Source organism: Pelodiscus sinensis, chromosome Z (assembly GCF_052426305.1).
Source record: "Pelodiscus sinensis isolate ZL-2025 chromosome Z, ASM5242630v1, whole genome shotgun sequence".
NCBI lineage: Eukaryota > Metazoa > Chordata > Testudines > Trionychidae > Pelodiscus > Pelodiscus sinensis.
The window spans coordinates 6,547,277-6,568,836 of NC_143085.1; the positions used below are offsets into that span (position 1 = coordinate 6,547,277).

The 21,560-nt window shown below is 47.8% G+C and overlaps 2 protein-coding genes across 3 annotated transcripts; one reads left to right on the top strand and one right to left on the bottom strand.

The window, feature by feature from the left end:
* Window positions 1-8: 8 nt before the first annotated feature.
* Window positions 9-20,720, top strand: LOC112546813 (uncharacterized). 2 transcript variants are annotated; one of them, XM_075898115.2, is made up of 7 exons: window positions 16-162; window positions 2,590-2,822; window positions 5,640-5,763; window positions 17,755-17,921; window positions 19,250-19,323; window positions 19,699-19,800; window positions 20,493-20,720. In XM_075898115.2, exons 2-7 carry the CDS (start codon window positions 2,601-2,603, stop codon window positions 20,659-20,661), a joined length of 858 nt encoding a protein of 285 aa, XP_075754230.1. In that variant the 5' UTR covers window positions 16-162; window positions 2,590-2,600; the 3' UTR covers window positions 20,662-20,720. The 2 variants fall into 2 exon arrangements, with proteins under 2 accessions (XP_075754231.1, XP_075754230.1); XM_075898116.2 differs by lacking the exon at window positions 2,590-2,822 and having other exon boundaries at window positions 9-162.
* On the bottom strand, window positions 8,916-15,920 carry LOC102459410 (hydroxysteroid 11-beta-dehydrogenase 1-like protein B). The gene is made up of 6 exons (XM_006129068.5): window positions 15,762-15,920; window positions 13,184-13,314; window positions 12,674-12,785; window positions 11,493-11,681; window positions 10,354-10,497; window positions 8,916-9,189 (listed from the first exon to the last, which is right to left on the bottom strand). Exons 1-6 carry the CDS (start codon window positions 15,871-15,873, stop codon window positions 8,975-8,977), a joined length of 903 nt encoding a protein of 300 aa, XP_006129130.4. The 5' UTR covers window positions 15,874-15,920; the 3' UTR covers window positions 8,916-8,974.
* Window positions 20,721-21,560: the final 840 nt, after the last annotated feature.

Sequence of the window (21,560 nt, forward strand, 5' to 3'; positions counted from 1 at the left end):
TCACACTGCCGCATTGTCACGTGTGCGGCTCACGCGCCCCACCTCCCCTCCCCCCCCCACATGGGGCCGCGGAGCGACACGTGTTCCGGGAGCCGCCGAGCCTGCAAGAACTGCCGCTTCCCCACGGGCACAGGGAGCTCGTCAGCCCCGCCCACTTCCGGGGTAGGGGTGACCAGGAGTCACGTGTCCACTTTCCCTCCCCCTCAGGAGACGTAGACCCCCCCCCTTCACTGCCCACCCCCATAGGAAATTTCCCCTGGCAGCCCCCCCCCACTTCCCCCCCCCCAGAGTAAGCAGGGTTATAGAAACGGATCCATTTCCTTTCCCTCCATCTGCTGGGCCCCCCCCTCCCCTGTCACTAGCCCTGGGCTGTCAGTGCCAGTTTCCCCAGGGACTGGGTGGCCCCCTTGCCTGTCAGTGAATGGGGGGGGGGGGACAAAAGACAGGACTATGCAGCACTTTAAAGACTAACAAGATGGTTTATTAGGTGATGAGCTTTCATGGGCCAGACCCACTTCCTCAGATCAAACTGTGGAAGAAAATCAGCACAACCATCTATACCAAAGCTTCCCCAGTTATCACCCCTCATGTTGTTGCCTCACAGAAACTTCCCCTATTATCACTCCTATGTCATTACCTCAGAGACACTAACCTTCCCCCCTCACCCCCACTCTGTCCTAAAATTTGATTTGTCAATTTCACATGCCTTCATTTTTTTGATTGTATCACTTTGGTATAGATGGTTGTGCTGATTTTCTTCCACTATTTGATCTGAGGAAGTGGGTCTGGCCCACGAACGCTCATCACCTAATAAACCATCTTGTTAGTCTTTAAAGTGCTGCATACCGTATTTTCCGGCGTATAAGGCGACTGGGCGTATAAGACGACTCCCTAATTTTCTAGTTAAAACATAGGTTTTCGCCTATACTCGCCGTATAAGACTACCCCCCCTTAAGAGGCCAACCTGCAGCACCCCAGCTGCTCTGCCCCAGGGTCCACAACAAAAGCCTGGTCTGCTGGGGGGGGGGGGGCGCACTAGCAGACCAGGGACACGGGGAGCAAAGCAAAGCTCTGGCAAAGCCTCAAAGGCACGGGACCCCGCCGCGGCTGTGGCCTTGCTCCCGGTGCCCCTGGTCTGCTGGGGACCGTCTCCAGCAGACCAGGGACACCGGGAGCAAAGCCTCTGAGGACGCCGGCAGCGGGACAGCCGCGGCGCGTCTGGGCTGTCCCACTGCCGGCTTCCCCCGAGGCTTTGCAAAGCCGCGGAGGGGCTCGGGCAGCGGGGCAGCCCAGGCGCGCCTGGGCTGCCCCACTGCCGGAGCCCCTCCGCAGCTTTGCTCCACGTCTTCCTGATCTGCAGACCAGGGAGACACGGAGCAGCTTTCTCGCCCCGGAATACACGGGCGGCGGGACCATGAGGTCCCGCAGTCCGTGTCCTCCGGGGCGAGAAAAGCCCCGTTCGTACCTGCAAGTTGGGGACTGCCTGTATGTTTATACCCAGCTTATAAGACGACCCCCAATTTTTGGGGGATTTTTTTAGTATAAAAAGTCGTCTTATATGCCGGAAAATACGGTAGTTCTGTCTTTTGTTTCAGCTAGACCAGACTAACACGGCTGCATCTCTATCACTAATGAAAGGGGGAGTGGGTGTGGGGTCGTCATGGGCCAGTCCTGCCCTACCGGTGGTTATGGGTTGTGTTTAGACAGGAGACACCTGAGAGGGGGCGTGAGAGTGGGTTTCAAGTATGTAAAAGGGGTTTACAAGGAGGAGGGGAAAAATTGTTCTTCTTGGCCTATGATGACAGGAGAAAGCCATGGGCCTACACTGCAGCAGGGGAGGTTTAGGTTGGACATTATGAAAAACTGTCAGGGTGGTTAAACACTGGAATAAATTGCCTGGGGTGGTTGTGTACTCTCCATCGCAGGAGATATTTAAGAGCAGGTTAGTCAGACATCTGTCCAGGATGATCTAGCTGAAGCTTGGTGATAGCAGGGGACTGGAGTTGACCTCCCAAATTCCCTTTCAGTTCTAGTGTTCAATGGACCTGTTACGCATGGCCTCTCGCTCTGTGACACCTACGTATCCCATGGGGCACTAAGAGATGAGGGTTGTACCTCACTCTGTGGGGCAGGACACCCTAATGGGGTTTGTTCTGTAGATACCTTTGTCTCTTGGAAGAGGGAACTTGGCACCTCATTGGCACTGAGCCAGCATTCTCATCAATTGAAAGTCACATGCTTCAAATGAGACACAGGTCAGGATCCCAGCACTGCCCTTGGAAAAATGGTCCTGTATGCACAAGAACTTACAGAGAAGCTCTGCCCAAGAGGATCACTTCTCACCTTATTTTCCTGTGGGTGGGTATTCTATCACAAAGCCACTGGGAACTTCAGCAGCTTATATTCCCTACACAGATCCTCGCCAGGAGAGACTGACACTAGGGTAGGCTCCTGCAACAGCAGCAATCCATATCCTCATGTGTCAGGGCCTAGAATGGGAAGGGCCAGAAGTCTCTGCTTTTTAAAAGGAAGATACTCTTCTGGCTCCCATTCCCATTCAGGGTAGCTTTACTGCCTGCCTTTCTTTAGGGAAGAGTAGGATGGAGACCTTGGATGAGTTTGACAATGAGTATCCCCTCAGTATAACATTCTGCAAGCTGATTTCCCCCGAGGACTTTGAAGGACAATCTTTATCCTACACTGAGCAGTGCCTACAGGAACTGTATAGAAACATGGAGCAAAACCCAGGGATCTGTGAGAGGGTCATGCGAAAGCGGAAGCAGATGGAGAAAGAGGCAGCTGGCCTGGCATCATTTTTAAAGGTACCTGCATTGCCTTCCTGGCTAACAGCTTTCCCCTCCTCTTCCAAAATATCTGAGATTATTGGGTGGAGGGAGATTTTATCAGGAATTACAGTTAGGCTGTGTCTAGACTGCATCCCTTTTCCATAAAAGGGATGCAAATTAGACACATCACAATTGCAAATGAAGCAGGGATTTAAATCCCCCCTGCTTCATTTTCATAAACATGGCTGCTGCTTTTTTTCCGGCTCGGAGCTTTGCCGGAAAAAAGCGCCAGTCTAGACGGGGATCTTTCAGAAAATAAAGCCTTTTCCGAAAGATCCCTTATCCCTTGGAAGGGCGGCTGGCTGGAGCCAGGCGGCACGTGGGGGTTTTAATCAGTCCCTGCCTGGACCGTAGCTGTAAGAGTTCCACGCACTATCTGCACCTACCCAGGCAGCTCGGCCTTCCTCATCTCTGAGCCCACCTCCCTGATTCCCAGCATGCCTCTGGCCGCAAGGTGCATACGTGGGCCACCGGGAGGATAACAACCTACTACAGCTCTCAGTTCTACTTCTTCCACTCTGGCCCCAGTCCGCCCCGTGAGTCCAGTTCTCTCGACCACGAAGGTCTAGGAAAGGCCAGCTGCATGGGGAGATCTCTGCAAGCGCATGAGGAGGGCACAGAGCTGGGGAGGCTGGAATGAGCCCCGCTGAGCCCAGCCTCCCTTGGGCCGATCGATCCCAGCAGAGGCCTTAGCTCCATGTTCACAGGCGGGATCACAGGCCTTGGAATAAGGGATCTTTCGGAAAAGGCTTTATTTTCCGAAAGAACCCCGTCTAGACTGGTGCTTTTTTCCGGCAAAACCCCGAGCCGGAAAAAAGCGGCAGCCATGTTTATGCAAATGAAGCGGGGGGGATTTAAATCCCCGCTTCATTTGCAATTGCGATGTGTCTAATTTGCATCCCTTTTACGGAAAAGAGACGCAGTCTAGACACAGCCGTAGAGTGTGTCTCGAGTTGGAGCCATGAATTCTGACTGCTCTAGTAATGAGACAAATCACCTTGTAGTTTTGCACCACCACTCCTTTCCTGTTTTTCCTTAGATTGCTGATGTCTGTGCCACAAGAGGAGGAAAAAGTCTCTTTTTCAAATGGTACATCAGCTTTCCTGAAACCTTCAGTCCTCTCAGGATTCACCCCTGTCCCCAGCATAGAAAAACCTAGATGTAGCACCATCACTTTACCTGAACCAATTTCTTCTGGGACTAGAGAATGAAGTGCTATCTTGAGACCAGCCCTCTAGTCTCTATCTGTTTTCAGATTATTCTCAGATCACAATTTTCAGAGTGATCCAGGGCATAAGTGGAGTTAAATGTTATTGAAATAACAGGTTGTGGTGATATATGTTTAGCCTATCAATAGGAATCCTGATTTCCACTAGTGGCAAATTATAGGAGCAAATTCCCCTGACATCATGGAAGAATACAGTTTTTGAAGGTTTGGGTGTTAGTTTGTTTGCTGGGGGAGAGTGCAGGGAATAGCATTTGGAATTGACAGAATAAGTGACACTGAAGCTATTGTATTTCCTCCTTTTCCCTATAGTAAAGGATCCTTAGGTTGACTCAGACTCTGTAGCTCTCTATCTGCTCTGTGACATTAAGTTTCCCTTCATTACAACCCATGTAAGTCTAATGGAAGGCTGAAGGCACCTGACAACTCTTTATGTCACTGCCCTGGTGTGTAAACGAGCCTTAAAATGAGTGTAAATACTCCCCTGAGACTGCCCCTTGTCCAGGGAGTTGCCTGACCAGTGCAAAAACTCTGGTTTTACAGGTACTAGGGATGTTACATTTTGATTAACTAATCGAATAGTCGATGGGCTTCGACTGTTCAGTTAGTCAATAAGTTCTAGTGCAGCATTCCGCCTTTGAAATGTACAAAAGCCCCAACAAGGGCTCTTGTGCATTTCAAAGACTGAAACACCAGATGGAGCCTGGGGCCAGCGGGGAGTCTCCCACTAACCTCGGGCTCCATGAAGACCCTGGGCTCCACATGGCATTTCAATCTTTGAAATGCACAAGAGCCCCTGCTGCCCCAAGCTCCATGCAGTGCTTCCGCTTTGAAATGTACAACAGCCCCAGCAGGGACTCTTGTACATTTCAAAGTTGGAACACCACCCAATGCACCCCTGCCTCTTCTCCCGGTGCTTTTAAGGGGGGAGTGCTTTTAAACCGGCTCCCCCAGCATCCCTCCACTCCCCCACTCCCCCGGTTTCATTCTAATAGAGGCAGCAAGGAGATGGCGGAAGCGACTAGTAGACCAGTGTGTCGACTATCCGATAAGCTTTTGCTTATCCGATAGTCGATTAGTTGCTTACACCCCTAACAGGTACTGTTGTATTGTGACCCCCCCCTCCCCCCATCATTCCTGGTTCATAGCATAGGAGTGCATTGAAGGAATGACCAGACTGCTTAGGACTTCAGCTGTTCTCTGCTTAACCAGGTTCATATGGGGCTGTGCGAAGCAGAATGTTAGAGTAGTCCACAGACTGCTGCAGTTTACACAGGGGAACCAGGGGAAGGCACACCCCTACTCATCATCAGAATAGGGTAAAAAAGATAGCTTAATGCCACTCTTGTGATTTCAAATCACTAACACTCCCATTGCACACAGAGCCTAGTTACTCTGTTCCTGTACTTGAGGCAGGGATGGAAGCCGTGGGAAGAACAAACAATATCAGAGTCATAAGAGCTGATATGTGAGATACTGGAGAGTACACTTTGGTTATTAGCAGCATTCACTGCAGAGGCAAACAGCTGTGCCTTACCCTGCCTTTCCCCCCCAATGTTGTTTTCTAGGCCAAGTTTTTCTGGACACTTCAGGGAGAGATGAATTACTGTAACAATGTGGGGATTGCGGAGATGCAAGAGAAGGTGATGCAGCTGAAACGAGACATGCAGAAAGTGAACAACTATGCTCGGGGTAATCCCTGTGCTTCAGTCTCCATTTAAGCCTGCAGAACAATTCTAGGAAGTTTCCCTTCTTGGTTTCTCCTCTCAACCATAGGCATATTGCATATAGCAATGTTATAACAACGCCTTTCCCTACAGGGAAGGGATAATTCAGGAGTCTAAGCAAAATCTTGAAGTAGTTTAGCTCTTTGAACACCAGGCTTGACTCCACCCTTCATATTTCTGAGGCAGTTTAATTTAAACTAGTGTCTTTTGATTTTTATTCATAGATCTGAATGGTTTACGGGGGGATAAGCCGTACTATCTCTGTTACTGATAGAGTTGCCAAGTGTCCGGTATTGAACCAGACAGTCCATCCAGTATTTTCACTTTCTGTCCGGTAAAAACATTCAGAAAATACTGGACACCTAAAATATCCGGTATTTTCTGATTTTTTCCTGGCCAGAAGGTGAAAATCCTGGCAGCTTATCAGATTCCACAGGGGAGCTGTCCGGCCCAGCACAGGGAGGCAAGATGGTGGGTAGCCACCGGCTGCCTGTTAGGGCCAAAAAGCCTCAAAAGTATTAAAGGGGCCATGCTGGGGGTTTTTTTATTTATTTTTGCTTAACAACTCTTTTTTTTTTTTTGCTCAACACCTTTGGTCTCCTCCTTTTTTTTCCTCAACAGAATTTTTTCCTCTGTGTTTTGGTTTTTTTTTGAGGGCGCGTGTGTTGGTATTTTTGGTTAAACTATCTGGCAACTCTAGTTACTGATGAAGAAATAGGCACAGCAGACAGTGAAAGCAAGAAGTCGGCTGGCTGGCTGGGGCACTCGGCTGCAGTGAGAATGGTGGGGCACTCACTTTCAAGTAGGAATAAGGGATCTTGCGGAAAAGGGCTTATTTTCCGCAAGATCCCGTCTAGACTGGCGCTTTTCTCCGGCAAAACCCCGATCCGGAAAAAAGCGGCAGCCATGTTCATGCAAATGCCGTGGGGGATATTTAAATCCCCCACGGCATTTGCAATTCCAACTGGTCTCATTAGCATCCCTTTTCCAGAAAAGGGTGCCAATGTAGATACAGCCCCTATGTCCCCAGCCCCCTGTCCTAATTCCTACACCCTCAGCCCCCGTTCCTATGGCCTAAGCACCCACACTCCACCCCCACACTTAAATTTCGTACAGGTACTGTTTTGTCGCACCTCATCCCCACTGTCCTAAGGCCCCCGCAAGGGGGTGGGTGGGTTGTGATAGGACAGTATCTGTTAGAAATTTAAGTTACTTTCATCCCTGAGGCACAGGGATGTGAAGTGACTTTGTGAAGTTCAGTGAGTTGGTGACAAGCAGAGCTGGCCCAAGCCCTTTTGGCGCCCTGGGCCCAGGCACCACCCCTGGGCACACGGCGCATGCGCGGGCCCGCACCACCCAGGGTGCGCAGGCCCGCCGCCAGGATGCACGGTGCATGCGCTGCCCAGCCTGGCCCGGTCAGTGCTGCTGGGGCACGCGCCGGGCCGTGCAGGGCCCCGCGGCCATGGGGGGAAGGGCGCTGCTGGCCAGCGCCACAGAGCCGGCGCTGCAGGAGCCAGGCATGCAGCATCTGATGGCAGCTGTAAGTGACGCTGCACATCCCTTACAGCTGCCATCAGGCGCCCCCCATTAGTTGGCGCCCTGGGCAGCTGCCTGGCTTGCCCATGCCTCCGTCCAGCCCTGGCAACAAGTCTGTGAATGGTTCAGAGACTTCTGTTTCCATGTGTAGTGCCTGGAGTACACAGCTTCCACAGTTTACCTCATTATCCTGATCCAAAATTTCCCTTTCACTCTGCACCAGTTGTGTGCCTATTACCCACTCTCCTACCCCAGAGCTGTCTGGGTTTTAGTGGTGGTTTATGCATAAAAGTTTGTAAACTACTTTGGGTTGTCTGGGATGAAAGATGCTCTAGAAATATCAGATGTAATTGTTTGTTAAGTAGCGTGTTTGGATTCTGATGGACATTTTTCACCCCAGTCTAAGACATAGCTCTGATGTGTCCTTTTCATTCCTTCTGCCTCCTTGTTAGATTAATGACTGCTATGCTGTGTGTGTGTGTGCGCACATGCGTGCGTGCACGCGTGTTTGTACACAACCCCTGTGAGGTAAGCTGGGATATCAAGTTATGGCACTTGAGCATGCTGCACACTTAACTATGCTTGTGGATCCTGCTGATGCACACTAAAAGTTCCCTAGTGTGTATTGTATTTTGAAATAGGGATGTTAAATATCAGCTAATTGAATAGTCAATTAACCTCATGAATTTTTATCAGTTACTCAACTATTCTATAGTCAGTTATAGCCCGTGTGCTCTGGCCCCACTCCTGAGGAGCTCCCTACCACTCTGCGCTGCTACCTCTGTATCAGTTTAAAAACCAGCCAGTTTAAAAACCAGCTGCCTGTCACCCCATGCTGCTGCCTCTGTCCAGGGGAGGTCTGAGCTCCCAGACCCGGTGAGAGTCGGGACTGAACCCGTCTGCCTGCCTGTTCAGCTCCTAATACACTTTAAATGCAGATTCATAGCAAGGGGTAGGTCCTGGATCCATCACAAGCCAGGACTGAGCCAGGTTGCTGGCCAGCCTGATAAAAAAATTAAGGGTGGGGAGGCAAGGGAAAATGTGTGTAGTCTATAGCATTAACCTGCTTCTAGGTTAATGGATTAATCGACTGCACTATTACATCCCTAGTTTGTAATAGAGAAATTGAAAGACTGTTCCCTCATCATTCTGATCTAACTGGCAGGCAGTAGCTCTGCAGCCTGCCCAGAGGCAAGGGTTCTTACAACTGGTAATTCAACCAATAATTTGAAACGACTTAGATGAGCCGGGCAAGGACAGCTCTTCATGGGGAAATGCTTTCTCTGTATTCCCACTCTGGGGTCTAACATATGGAATTGCAGATAGCCGGTGGTAGCGCACATGCACCTCAGGCCAGGCTGGGGGTTACAGTCTGACTGAAGGAGGCTGAAAGTTATCAAGATCTCCAGATGCTAAAGTGAAGCAGGATGGGGCAGTGGCTTGCCCGTGAAGCCCTGAGGAGTGTATATTGGAGCTCATCTTAGCTGTCCCTGTCCTATAACGTAAGGCAATGCTCTCCATGCACTTTGGAAGGATTATGGTCCGGCGCAAAAATGAGTCTAGCATCTGAGTTGGCCCCACTGCTTGATCAGGATTTTTGTTTTATTGTGCTTACATGTGAAACTGAACTTCCCTGGGGCTTAATGGATATTTTCCATGATGAAGAATTTGTCCAACAGCCTTTCCAGCAGGCCTGGTATCCATTCCTTCAGCAGCAGCAAAGGCTTTTGGCTCCAGTAAGGATATATGACCTCTCGATGTCGCAGCACACCGGCCCGCACCACTACCTGTGCACACTCTTCTTTGGGATTTGCTTTCATGGTGATTTTATCACCGACGATTTTCACAGCATTGTCTGAGATAAACAGAACAATTATCACATGAAGTATCTCCTTCCTTCTCTTCTCCCAGATTAAATAGGGTGCATCTGGGTACACTGGGGAGCATAAACTCTTTGAACTGCAGGAATCAACTCCCAAACTTTTTCTATAGCTCATAATATCATCATCATGTAATAAATCTCCCGACTTCCCCTTATCCCCCTGATATTCTCTTTCAACATCAAAGAACATAGGAACATAAGACCGGCCATATTGTCCAGTATCCTGTCTGCCGATAGTGGCCAATACTAGATGCCCCAGAGGATAGCAACACAACAGGTAATCATCATGTGATTCCTCTCTTGTCATCCATTTCCAGACAAACAGAGGCTACCATTCCTACCCATCCTGGAAAATAGCCATTGACGGACCTAACTTCCATGAACCTATCCAGTTCTTTTTTGAATCCTGTTAAAGACCTAATCTTCACAACATCCTCTGGCAAGGAGTTCCACAGATTGTGCACTGAGTGAAGAAAAACTTCCTTTTGTTTGTTTTAAACCTGCTGCCTATTAATTTATTTGGTGACCCCTAGTTCTTATATTGTGAGAATAGGTAAATAACGTTTCATTATTCACTTTTTCTGCACCAGTCATGCTTTTATAGACCTCTATCATATCCCCCCTTAGTCTCCTCTTTTCTAAGATGAAAAGTTCAAGTCTTTTTAATCTTTTTCTCATCATATGTGATCCATTCCAAACCCCTAATCATTTTTGTTGCTCTTTTCTGAACCTTTTCCAATGCCAATATAACTTTTTTGAGATGAGGTGACCACATCTGTTTGCAGTATTCAAGATGTGGGCATAACATGGTTTTATATAGAGGCAATAAAATGTTCTCTCTCTTATTCTCTAGCCCTTTTGTAATGATTCCTAACATTCTGTTGCTTTTTTGATTGCTGCTGCACATTGAGTGGATGTTTTCAGAGAACAATCCACAATGACTCTAAGATCTCCCTCTTGAGTAGTTGTAGTTAAATTAGTTCTCATCGAATTGTTTGTGTAGTTGGGATTATTTTTTCCAATGTGCTTTACTTTACATTAACCAACATACATCTGGATTATGCTTACCCCTTCTGCACTGCGTGTTGCAGCCTAATGATTAGGTCTGCCCAGGAGAGAGTAGCAGCTCTGTTTTACCTGTGTCAATGTATCCCAGCACAGCAATTGTGACAGAGAGATTGATCTGCTGAAGATGCAGCTCCCTGCGTAGCGAACTGTAGAAACCTTCCAGAGCAAACTTGGCAGCAGAGTATGAAAGGGTGAATGGGGTTCCTATGCGACCTGAAAAGAATCAAAGCAATAGACATGGCTGAGAAATTCCCCTCAGGAAACGATTCGCTGAGGGAATGGTTTTAGGTCAGTGGAGCTGTCAGAGGACAAACTGGAGTTTCTCCTGTAGGTCCAATGATACAGTTCAGATGATTTTTCTGTTGCATAACTGACAACCTCGGAAACCAAACATATCTTCTATTAGATGGGATAACCCTGCACAAGCTAAACAGTGTCAGGGCATGTCAGTACATGGGAGGAGACCTCCCGTGGACACCTGTAGAGTTGATTATTTGGTAGGTGGCCCTCTTCACTGCATGGAGTCAGTTCTCAGACTAAACCTTCAGGAAAGCTGCATTTCAGTGATGGGTGAATGATCCCAGGCTATGTCTACACTGCAGGAATTTGTCGGCAGAGGCAATGCAAATGAAGTGCTCATTAGCATTTCTCGTGTTCTCATTTGCATAGTCTCTTCTGATCCTATCTGCGGAAGATGTTTTTGCGGAAAAAAAATGCAGCGTAGATGGGGCAAAACCCCTTTTGCACAAGATCCTGTATACCTGTTTTTCTGAGGCAGAAGGGATCTTGCGCAAAATGGCCCCGTCTACACTGCTTGTTTTTGTGCAAAAACCTCTTCTGCAAAAAGGATCGGAAGAGACTATGCAAATGAGAGCGCGAGAAATGCTAATGAATGTTTCATTTGTATTGCCTCTGCCGACAAATTCCTGCAGTGTAGATGTAACCCCAGTGAACAGTTTGTAGAGAGCATTTTGGAAGACAGATTTGGAGGAGAAGTGTAATTACTCATCCTTGGCCACCAAAGCATTAACAAAACTTCTCTGGAACAAAACCCCCTTGTAACTGGCAGGAAGAGATTGGCTGTGGTTGTAACTAGCGGTGTTTTCTGTGGAGGGGGCCACCAGCATTGTTATTTCTGAGATTGGTTTGACTTAGAGCAGGCAGGTTGGATGAGTTCATTGGTTACCGAGAGGAGCAGCCTTCCTTACCACTCATGGAGGATATGACAATGATGCTGCCCTGAGACTCCTGCAGCATGGTCATTGCAGAAACTGTCAGCTGGACATAGCTCAAGAAGTTGACAGTCATAGAACTGGTCACAGTTGCCATGTCTCCTTGGAATAAGCGAAACCCGCCGCTTCCCCCAACATGGTTCAAAACCAGGTAGTTGAGACCCCCTGAAAGATAAGGGGAATACAGATTCAGGTCAAGTATGGGCATCTGTTCTTGGATCAGGGTGGATGTGGTACACTGTCTGAACTCTCCCCTTCACAAGATTAGTCGTTCCGAATCAGAGTCCCACCAGTATCAGGGGATCTGCCCTGGAATCCACACACATTTCATCAAAAAAATTTCTTAGCTGAAGCTGGACTTGCTGACACTGAAATCAATAGCTGAACTCCCACAGATTTAAAAGAGAACTGGACTCTGATATTGTCAGCTTTGGTCCCAAGCTAACTCCCACCTTTGTTCCCCAGAGTCGGATGCACATTAACTATTCCCATAACTTCCTTCTAATGCTTGTGATGGCATATGCCAGCAGAGCCATCTTAGGCATGTGCTGTCAGGCTCTGCTTTTTCCTCCTATATGCAAACTGCTGGATGCCTGCCTCACTCACAATTCAGCCTTTGCCGCATTCGTCTGACCCATCTTTCACTGTGTAACTTGCCTGCAGCTACTCAGAGCTTAGTTAAGTACTCCATTCTGAGAGATGGGGCTTATTCCATCTGACACAGAGCACAAGCAGCTTGGGATGAAGCAATAGCTGTTGATTAAAGCAAGCCACCTTTTCCACAGAGGGCCTCAACATTGGTGATGGCATAACATTAATGGCTGTTCAACTTCCCAGTGAAGCTGCCCTGCCACCAATGAGGTTTAGTGTTGGGATTTCCCAACTGGTGCATGGAGAAGTTCTCATTGTGTGGAAGCCCAGCAAAGTAACTAGCTGTTAAAAAGAGATCTCCACCAACCGTATAGGAATCAGTGTCTGGGAATCCACATGGCTGGGCTAACCCCTAGGAAGGTTAGGCTTTTTCCTGTTAGCAAAATAATGGAGTACCCTGTTTCAGAGAATGGCAGCACAAGCAATTGGAGTGGGTAGCCCAGGAGAATAGCTCCTTCCCTGTCCCAGGAGTACAAATACAAGGAGGGAAGAGATGCAAGTTTTACCCAGTTTGTTTCTGGCTTCTTCAATGACATTCTGGGCTGAAATCAAGTTGTTCATGTCGGACACCACATATCTAGCAGAACTTGCCCCCAGTTCCAGACACTTCTGTGCCACCTGAAGAGGAAAGAGAAAAGCTTTCAGCAAAGAACCTGACACTGCAGCAGGCTTCCGCATTGTAGCTGTTTCATAGCACAGAGTAGAGTGTACAGCTATTTGCTCCAGTTCTCTCCAAGTTAATGGATGGGGCATGAGCTCAGGCTAATGCAAAACAGAAGAAACTGAATGCTGCTGAAGAATCACATTGGGCTGAAGCGCAAAGAAGCAATGATTTGCAGCAGCATGCTCAAAGCCATGTCAAGGCCTGGACTCAGGTGTGAACATGACTTCTCTTGAGGCCAGGGGGTTTGGCCACCCTTGCATCCTTCTGTGTGAGATTGGAGAGTGGGGTATAAGAGAAGCCTAAATGTCCCACTTCTCCACTTTCTGTAGGATGCTTTCCTTAGGAGTCTTACCTCTTTGAGCTGCTTCTCCCTCCTGGCAGTGAGGAGCAGGTGGGCTCCCATTCGTGCAAACTCATAGGCTATTTGTTCCCCAATCCCAGTGCTTGAACCAGTCACCAGCACACGCTTCCCTTGCACCATTTCTGCAGGTTTAAAAGGTTGTTAGCAGGAAATTGCTCCATTGGCTCCCTAAAACCCTGGCCATCTGGGAGCCCAAGGATTGCAAGACTGATTTTCTCAATCCCAGAAATACATGCCATTGAAGAGGACCTGTCTTTTCATTTGTAAAATGGAGGTAGTGATACCCCAGGGCTATGTCTACACTAGCGGCTTCTTGCGCAAGAAGTTTTGTGCAAGAACATGTCCACACTGCCATGTGTGAGATGTGCTTTGTGCAAGAGCATCCATGGCAGTGTGGACGCTCTCTTGCACAAGAAATCTCTGATGGCCATTTTAGCTGAAGGCTGTGTCTACACTGGCCACTTATTCCGGAAAATCAGCCGCTTTTCCAGAATAACTTGCCAGCTGTCTACACTGGCCGCTTGAATTTCTGGAAAAGCACTGACAATCTAATGTAAAATCATCAGTGCTTTTCTGGAAAAACTATGCTGCTCCAGTTCGGGCAAAAGTCCTTTTCCGGAAAACTGTTCCAGAAAAGGGCCAGTGTAGACAGCACAGATTTCTTTTCTGCAAAAAAGCCCTGATCGCGAAAATGACGATCGGGGCTTTTTTGCGGAAAAGCACATCTACATTGGCACGCAAAAAGTGCTTTTCCGGAAAAGCATCCTGCCAATCTAGACGCGCTTTTTCCGAAAATGCTTATAACAGAAAACTTTTCCGTTATAAGCATTTCCGGAAAATCATGCCAGTGTAGACGTAGCCATAGAGTTTTCTTGAGCAAGAAACCCCTGCCACATGTCCACACTGCCCTCTTGCACAAGAGCTCATGCGCAAGAGAGCTTACACCTATTAGAAAAGAGTGTAGCTCCTGCGCAAGGAGCCCTTTCTTACCACGCTGTACTGTAAATCTTCTTGTGCAAGAGTAGGCGGGCCATGTGGACACTCTGCAGATTCTTGCACAAGAACAGCCATTGTTGCACAAGAACCTGCCAGTGTAGACATAGCCCAGGAGTACTATTAGTCTGTGAAGGTCTGACTGCTGGCACTATCTTGTTTGTACACTTGTGGAGTCATTACATCTTTGCTCAGCCTGACTTTTTGGAGCAAAAACCACTTGTGATATGGACTTATGTGTAATTGGACAAGTCAGGGAGAAAGGACCCATTAAGTCACCCCGTCCCTCTCCCTGCCAGTATAGGATATGGAGCATTTATTAGATTTGCTTTAAATATCCCAAGCGATGGGGATTCCAACATTGCTCTTGGTGTACCAATAGCTAGTGCAGCTCTCTGCAAATGTGGCCTTGCCCACTATTACAGAAAGCATGTTCCCCAAACACATTGCTCCTACGGTAGTTTTCAGTTGCCAGAGGGAGCTTATGGCAAGCACCAGAAAGTTGGTTCTCTCAATGGCTCCTTTTAGAAAGAGGTATTTTCTCCTTTTCCTGATATTCGGGTTCTGTGGCCTTTGAAACAAGGTTATCCCAAGCCCTGGTCTGTCTTTTTGTTACTCAGAATCAGTGTTCCCCCTATGTCCATCCCTGGAGGAAATCATCAGTGCAGCCATAATCTTCCATTGTGATAGCATGTCCTTAGTAAAATATCTGGCTTCTTTAGGTCATTGGTGGGTACATTTTCTGTCATCATTTTGCCTTGTCTAAACTCTTTGCCCGTGCAGTGGAGATGGAGCCAAACACTCCCTACTTCGCTATCCCTTTTTACATTGGATCTTCTCTCTGTTCACCTCTTGTTTTTCAGCTCCAGCTTCCCTTATGCATCTTAAATAGATCATCGTCATAGATCTAGCTTAGTTTTGGGAAGTATTTTCAAATGCGTTGGCTGCTGATAGTAATCACCAAATTAAGATAATCTTTTGTGAGAGGGCCACAAAAAGAGATTAATTTCTGTCCTGATTTCAGCTGAGTTTTGGCAGTCAGCAAAGGATCTGGTTAGTTTATTCCTAGCCCTCCTCTATGCCTGAGGTGTGAACTGGGCCATTATGGGGAGGGTGTAGGGTCTGGGGCAACTCTCCCAGTGCCCTGGCAAGGAGTTCAAGGCAACCCCCTCTTCCTCAACCCCCATTCCCTTGTGTTCTTCCCCAAGCAGCTTGGCCGGGGTATTACGGGGGGCCTGGTGCACTGGCAGCAGGGGTCATGTCCCCCTCCCTCCCGCCATTCACTACGTGGGCGGTGGAAGCTGGAGTGACCTAGCAACCTGCTCCACCCTGTCCCAGGCTGTGCTGCTCTGTCTCAACCCACTGCTCCTGCATCCCCTTCTTTGCAGCGGCAGAAAGCAGAATGCTCTGGGCCTGCACCTAGCCCCCATAATCTCCTGGTTCCTGTCCATAGGACAGGTGGGGCGGCCACCATCGGGCCCCCAAAAGTGCAGGATCTGGGACAGCCATCTCAATTTGTACTACGGATGGATGGCTCTGGGTGTGAATTCCCAGGGAGCTCTCCGGCTTTCCTTACCTGGAGATAAGGTTTCCTCGCTGTAGAAATAATAAGCACACAGGGCAACAAAGAGCGAGAGGAAAAGCTTGATTGCAGCCATTGTACCACCTCTGTGCCTAAATTCCGTCATCAATCATTAATCCCTGCAGGTTGCATCATGTTCAAATGATAAAGAAGTGAGGGTCATGGTCTGATTTCAGCCTATGTCTCCCGTGCCAGAGCTTCTGGCTCCACTGTCTGATGTCTCACCAGCCTCGCATTGGAGCATTGCCTCACCTCCCTCCTGCCACCAGTTTGTCTAGGCTGTGTATGCACTAGATTTACTTGTTTGACTCTGTTCCCCTCTTGCACCGTGCATCACCAATGGTGCCATCTCTTCTGAGCTGCATTAGCTCAGCTGACTTGAACAATATGGATGATGTTAATTGTCACCTATTGGAGGGGACAGTGGCTCACCTTTGTTGTGGAATGAGCACACCCAGAAAACTGCTGCAGATGGCTAATAGCCACTGGAATGTCCTCTTACAGCCCCTTGTCAATATGAGAATTTTGAGGGATCTGGGGAGAGACTAGAGCGAGACAGAGAAGAAGGTCCAGTTTCAGCCAAACGGTTCCCTCTTTAAGCTGTCTTCTGGCTGTCCTGGCTTTTTTTTTTTAAACAAAAATAGATATTTCTTCTGTTTACTCTTCCCAACTAATCAGTTGGCAAGATCAAACAAATATTCCCCTAGCTGGTGCCATAGCTACTCATATAAAGTGTGTTACTATTTTAAAATGCATTGGGTCTAATTTTCAGAGTTGTTAGCAAAAAATGCTCAGGTAGCTACTGAGGTTTTACTTGCATTTTGGGTATCTACACATGCCAAGAGCTAATTGTGTGTCTTGCTAGTCATCACAGAAATAGTAGATGTGTATATTTGCCTCTGGCTTTATGAAAATCTTGCCCTCTAGACTATAACAACCTATAATGATGCACAAATATATTGTAGCCATGTTTCAGTTTTTTGTGTAGTTGCACTAGTGTTGGTACCAGGATATTACAGACACAAAGTTGGGAGAGGCAATATCTTATGTTGGATCAACTTGTTTTTGTAAGAGAGAGGTTCTTTTGAGTTTACAGATCTCTTCTTTTAATATCCTCAGACCAACACAGCTACAATACTTCTCTAGACCAGTCATTATTTCCTACATTTGTAGAAACTCAAGATCCATAGGTTACAGAGTATGGGGGCATATGAACGTGCATGTGTGTGCGTATGCACACAGCCTGGGATTTCTGCCAAAGAGAAAGGACCCTGCCACAGCCAAGATGCAGGCAGGACGGGTGGATAAACAAGATCAATGGGTCCCTTTTGGATTTTAATGACCAACAGGAACGTCACTGCATTAGACTGAAATCCAACAAATCAAAACTGTTTTTACTACAGGCATTCACTGGGAATGTCCAGCATACCAGGGTTTTGCTCCCTTTCAGAAGGAGAATGTCTTTAGGCAGGGAGCAATCAGGTGCTTTAAGGAGAATGTCCTCTCTGAATTTATTACTGGTGAAAGGTGCTAAATTGACAGGCCTGGAGGACAAAGTCCTCTTTCCCTAGATTCACTGTCCCACTAACATTTCTCCTCACTAGCCTGGAAGGACAACTGCCCAGGGTGGAAAAATTCAGTCTCCATGACTTCTCTGCTGAGATGGCCCATGAGTGGCCAGTTGTGATGTGGCTGCACAACCTCTAGGAATTTGACTGGGACCCTTCACGTTTATTTCCTGTGAGCCACAAGCAGCCAGCAAGCACTGGTAACGTTCTATCATAACTGACCTGGGCAGTATTAGAATAGCTGACTGAGGCTCCATTGCCTATTACCAAGTCATCCATTCTCCCTCTAAGGTTGATATTTAAATATATGGTATCACAAGAACGGAACAACTACAGTGCATCCTGCCTGCTTTTCTGGGCAGTGAAAGTTGCTGGTCTGAAAGACTCTGGAGGTGTACTTTTGTTTTCTTTTCTCATAGCGGCAAAGGCTGTGAAAATGCGATGTCCAAGGCAAATGACTGGAAAGAAGCAAGCTCCAGAGGGAGGATTCTGTCCCTCCCATACCAGAGCTTCTGGCTCCACTGTTCCTCCCATGTTCACCATGCCCAGGGTCTTTGGACCTTTTCCTGAACTGATGAGCAAACAGGTTTGTACTTGGATCTTCCACTACTGTGTTCCTAAGGACCTTGGGGTCCTTAGGATGTATCCTCAAACCATGCAAGTCCTCCAAGCCAGCGGTTCCCAACCACTGGTCAGTGGACTGCGAATCCCTGCTTGACAAATCACCTTATGTTGCCAGGCCACGTCCCCAGCATTTTAGTCCCGCCCCCTAGGGTTCCAAGGGAATTCCCTTCTGCACTGCATGGCGCAACAGGGTGAGTGTGGTGGCTGGTAGCTGGGTGTGCTACAGCTGGAGCTACAGTAAGGCTGTCCTTACTGGGGCAGCCTCACTGTGGCCCCAGCTCCAAGACCGGTGATTGATATGCAGCCCAGCTGGCCCCAGAAGGAGCCGCACACGGCAGGGGGTGAGGGAAGCCCTGAGCCCCTGAAGTAGCCACATATAAGAGGGGAAGGGCAACAGGCGGCCTCAAGTAACTGAATAAGGCCGCATAGATTGAAAACATGGCCCTTTGAGCCTCTCATCTCAAAACACAACACAACTATCCTGAACCCTCATCTTCCTCTTTGATGTCACTCATCAAAGTATAGTCATTGGGGATAATCTTGAGTTACAAAGAGCTGAGTGGCTAATTGTGCCCATCATTTCGGCTTTAGACCCAGAAACTTCACACTGCTGTTTTACCTGCTTTCCTGCCACCCGTGGCAGTGACTTACAGCCACAATCTTTGTTACAATGACATGTATTGTGTGTGTATAGATGCACTTGAAAATAACATGTGACCTCTTTAAAATTGCCAGAATGAAGATGCAAATATGCAAATACATTAATCACCACATTGAGTATGCAAATATTTCAGTGCCAGTCCACTAACACTTTTTGAATGAGTTTGCCAGTCCTCAGTATAAAAAAGTTTGAGAACCACTGCTCCAGGCTGCTTGGGGTCTCCACTGCTACCCTCACTATAGCCACGTGCTGCACCTGTCTCAGGCTGCAGGCCTCTATAGTGTGGAGTAAATACTGACCACGGGCATTAATACAAGAGCCTCTGACCGGAGCAGGAAGCAAGGTTCTCCCAATAGAAGAAGTCCTCTCTCAGTAGCTACCCCAGCCTAGCTTCTGCTAGGGGCAGGAGCCCTGGCTCTGGGGGAGCTCACAGCTACTCCAACTCCAGCCCCCCAGCAGGAGCCCTGTAAAGAATGGGGTAGGAATGCTCATTCTTGGAGGCTTCAGCATCTCCATCCCGGCTTTAGCCTTTCCCAGCAGCAGCACCGAGTGCGGGGTTGGTTAGCTAGCTTGCTTGTGAAGAAACCCTGCTTGTATTGCTGCCTAACAAGTACTTTAATTTCCAATAGATGGACAGAACAACAGTTTCAAACACTGACCTGAAGCACCTTTGGTCTGGCGTGTCAACAATGAACCCAAAAAGGTTTGAGGCATTGGGGAGGGTCAGTACTGGCTAGGGAAGTGTGAGAAAGCAAGGAAGAGAAGAAGCACGTCCCCACTTTCCTATAGGTGATGGGGTGGCGGAAAGTGAACGTGTGATGGAGCTGGAGGGAAGCAGAGCACTTGTCCGGTGTAGGGTGGTCACACCCTAGAGGCTTTCCAGCCCATGTAATGTTATTCCTTCTACAGCCTGGTCAGCGTGATACAGGGAACACTTCCCTTTTGTCTGGTGCTATAGGACTGCTTCATCTCACCTCTCAGGTTCCCCTGGGCCTCAGAGGACTAGGGTGAACAACAGGGCACCATGCAGTTTTGCAGTGGTGTTAGTTCTCTGTCTAACTGCCTTGTCTTCCAACAGCATGGTTGATCTGCATCCTATAGTGCTGAACCCTGGTGGCTTTCACACCTCCCTTCAAGCTGGTAACCACATCAATAAGCTGAGGTACACCAATTTCTCAAGGTAGGTCTCACTAGTTACCAGCTATACCAGGACCAGATTCTGATCTCTTTTCTCTTTCTATGTAGCATGGTAGTACATAGACAAAGGGATGAGAATATGGCTCTTGGGGAAGGGCCTTTTGGCTCACTGTAGGGTCTTCTTTTGGGGGATGGAAAGGGGAATTTGGTTACATATAAGGGCTCTGACTTGCTCTGAAGTCAATGATAGTAAAGCTTCCCCTTCAGCTGTGTTGGATCATGTTCAGCAGAAAGGAATCCCATCATCTCAGCCTTATTCTGGACAAGAACCTCCTTAGGAAGGGAAAGGTTCCAATCCATTACATTCAAGTGCTAACAAATGAAGCAATGCTGTTTACAGGACTGACTCAGCAATGATCAGATCCTTACATGGGAGTGGGAGAAGAGGTAATGTTAAGTGCTGTAGTGCATTTGGTCACCATAATACACTTGGCAGGCAGGTTCTGACCATGGGGAATTCATTTCATACCATATTGTCCTTTGTATGTATATCATGTAAATCATTAGAGGATTGTGGCTTCGCCTAATTTATCAGTTATGTCTGAGGAGTGCTGTGACCCTTTTCACCAATGCTCAGCTACTTGTACCGAACAAATAGGAATAGGTTCCAGGTGTTATCTACCAATCACATTACTTCTCCTGGTGATCCTCACTGGAAATCATTTCTCGTTTTAGGCCTCTTGGGAACAATCTCAAACCTTCTCTCCAAAAGGCATGCCCTTCCGACATGAAATCCACACCGTCTGTTTTTGACACACCCATGCTGTCCAAGTTTCAAGGCAGCTCAGAAGATGACATGGATAATGAGAAACCTGGCCCCAGTTCCTCTCCAAAGGGGGCATAATTGTCTCTTCCTGTATGGAAAGCTGCTACGCGAATAAAAGTTTCATGGAAGCTCCTTGATTGTGGGTGAGGACTCTGCTGTGTAGGAGTCTTGGGGATGATACGAAGGGACTAGCTGATTGATTGCTTAGGAAGGACAATTGTCAGGTGGGGCAATTCTAATAGGCCAGAGCAGGCAAGGTACATATAAACATCACTGCTTACATGATTCACTGCAAAGGTGTTCCCCTTTAGGTAGAGCAGTGGGCAGGAGGTTATTAAGTGACCTCACTTCTGATGGCATGGGTTCCAGGGACTCCCCTACCTTATTAGTCACAGCTGTCCTGGTCTGGATATGAACAAGTGAATGAGCAGGGAAAGGTTCTGAGACACATGACCAACCCTCCCGGCTTTGCTGCTTAGAGAGGCAGTGCCCTTTCTGCAAGTGAGCACCCCAGTCTTGGCCCTCTCCATTTCTTTTTATTCTCTTTGGAAGGTCACTGTAGGAAACTCTGCTCTTGCAAGTGGGGCTGGAGCATTTGAATCTGCCTCCAGAATGGAATCGTAAGGACTCAGAACAACACTGAAGGGGCTTATTATAGCGAGCAGGTCGACTCAAAGGCCCAATGTTCACCCAGTACTCACTTCTGCCTCTCAATCACTCTCTAAATAGTGAAAAGTGTCTTAAAGGCCCAACAGAAACTGGTTGCTTAAAAGAAGTAGAACTTTTCTTAATGGTGGGACAAAATGAAGGACAGGAATACTTTAGGGTAGTCTGTTTAGACAGCAAGTTCGGTGTCATTTAATTACTCTTTTGCTTCATCTAATGCTAATAATTTCAGCTTGAATTTCTGAAATGGAAAAAGTAATCTGACCCAGGCATGAACTTGACTGATTTATAGGTAGGAAAGAAATTCCAAA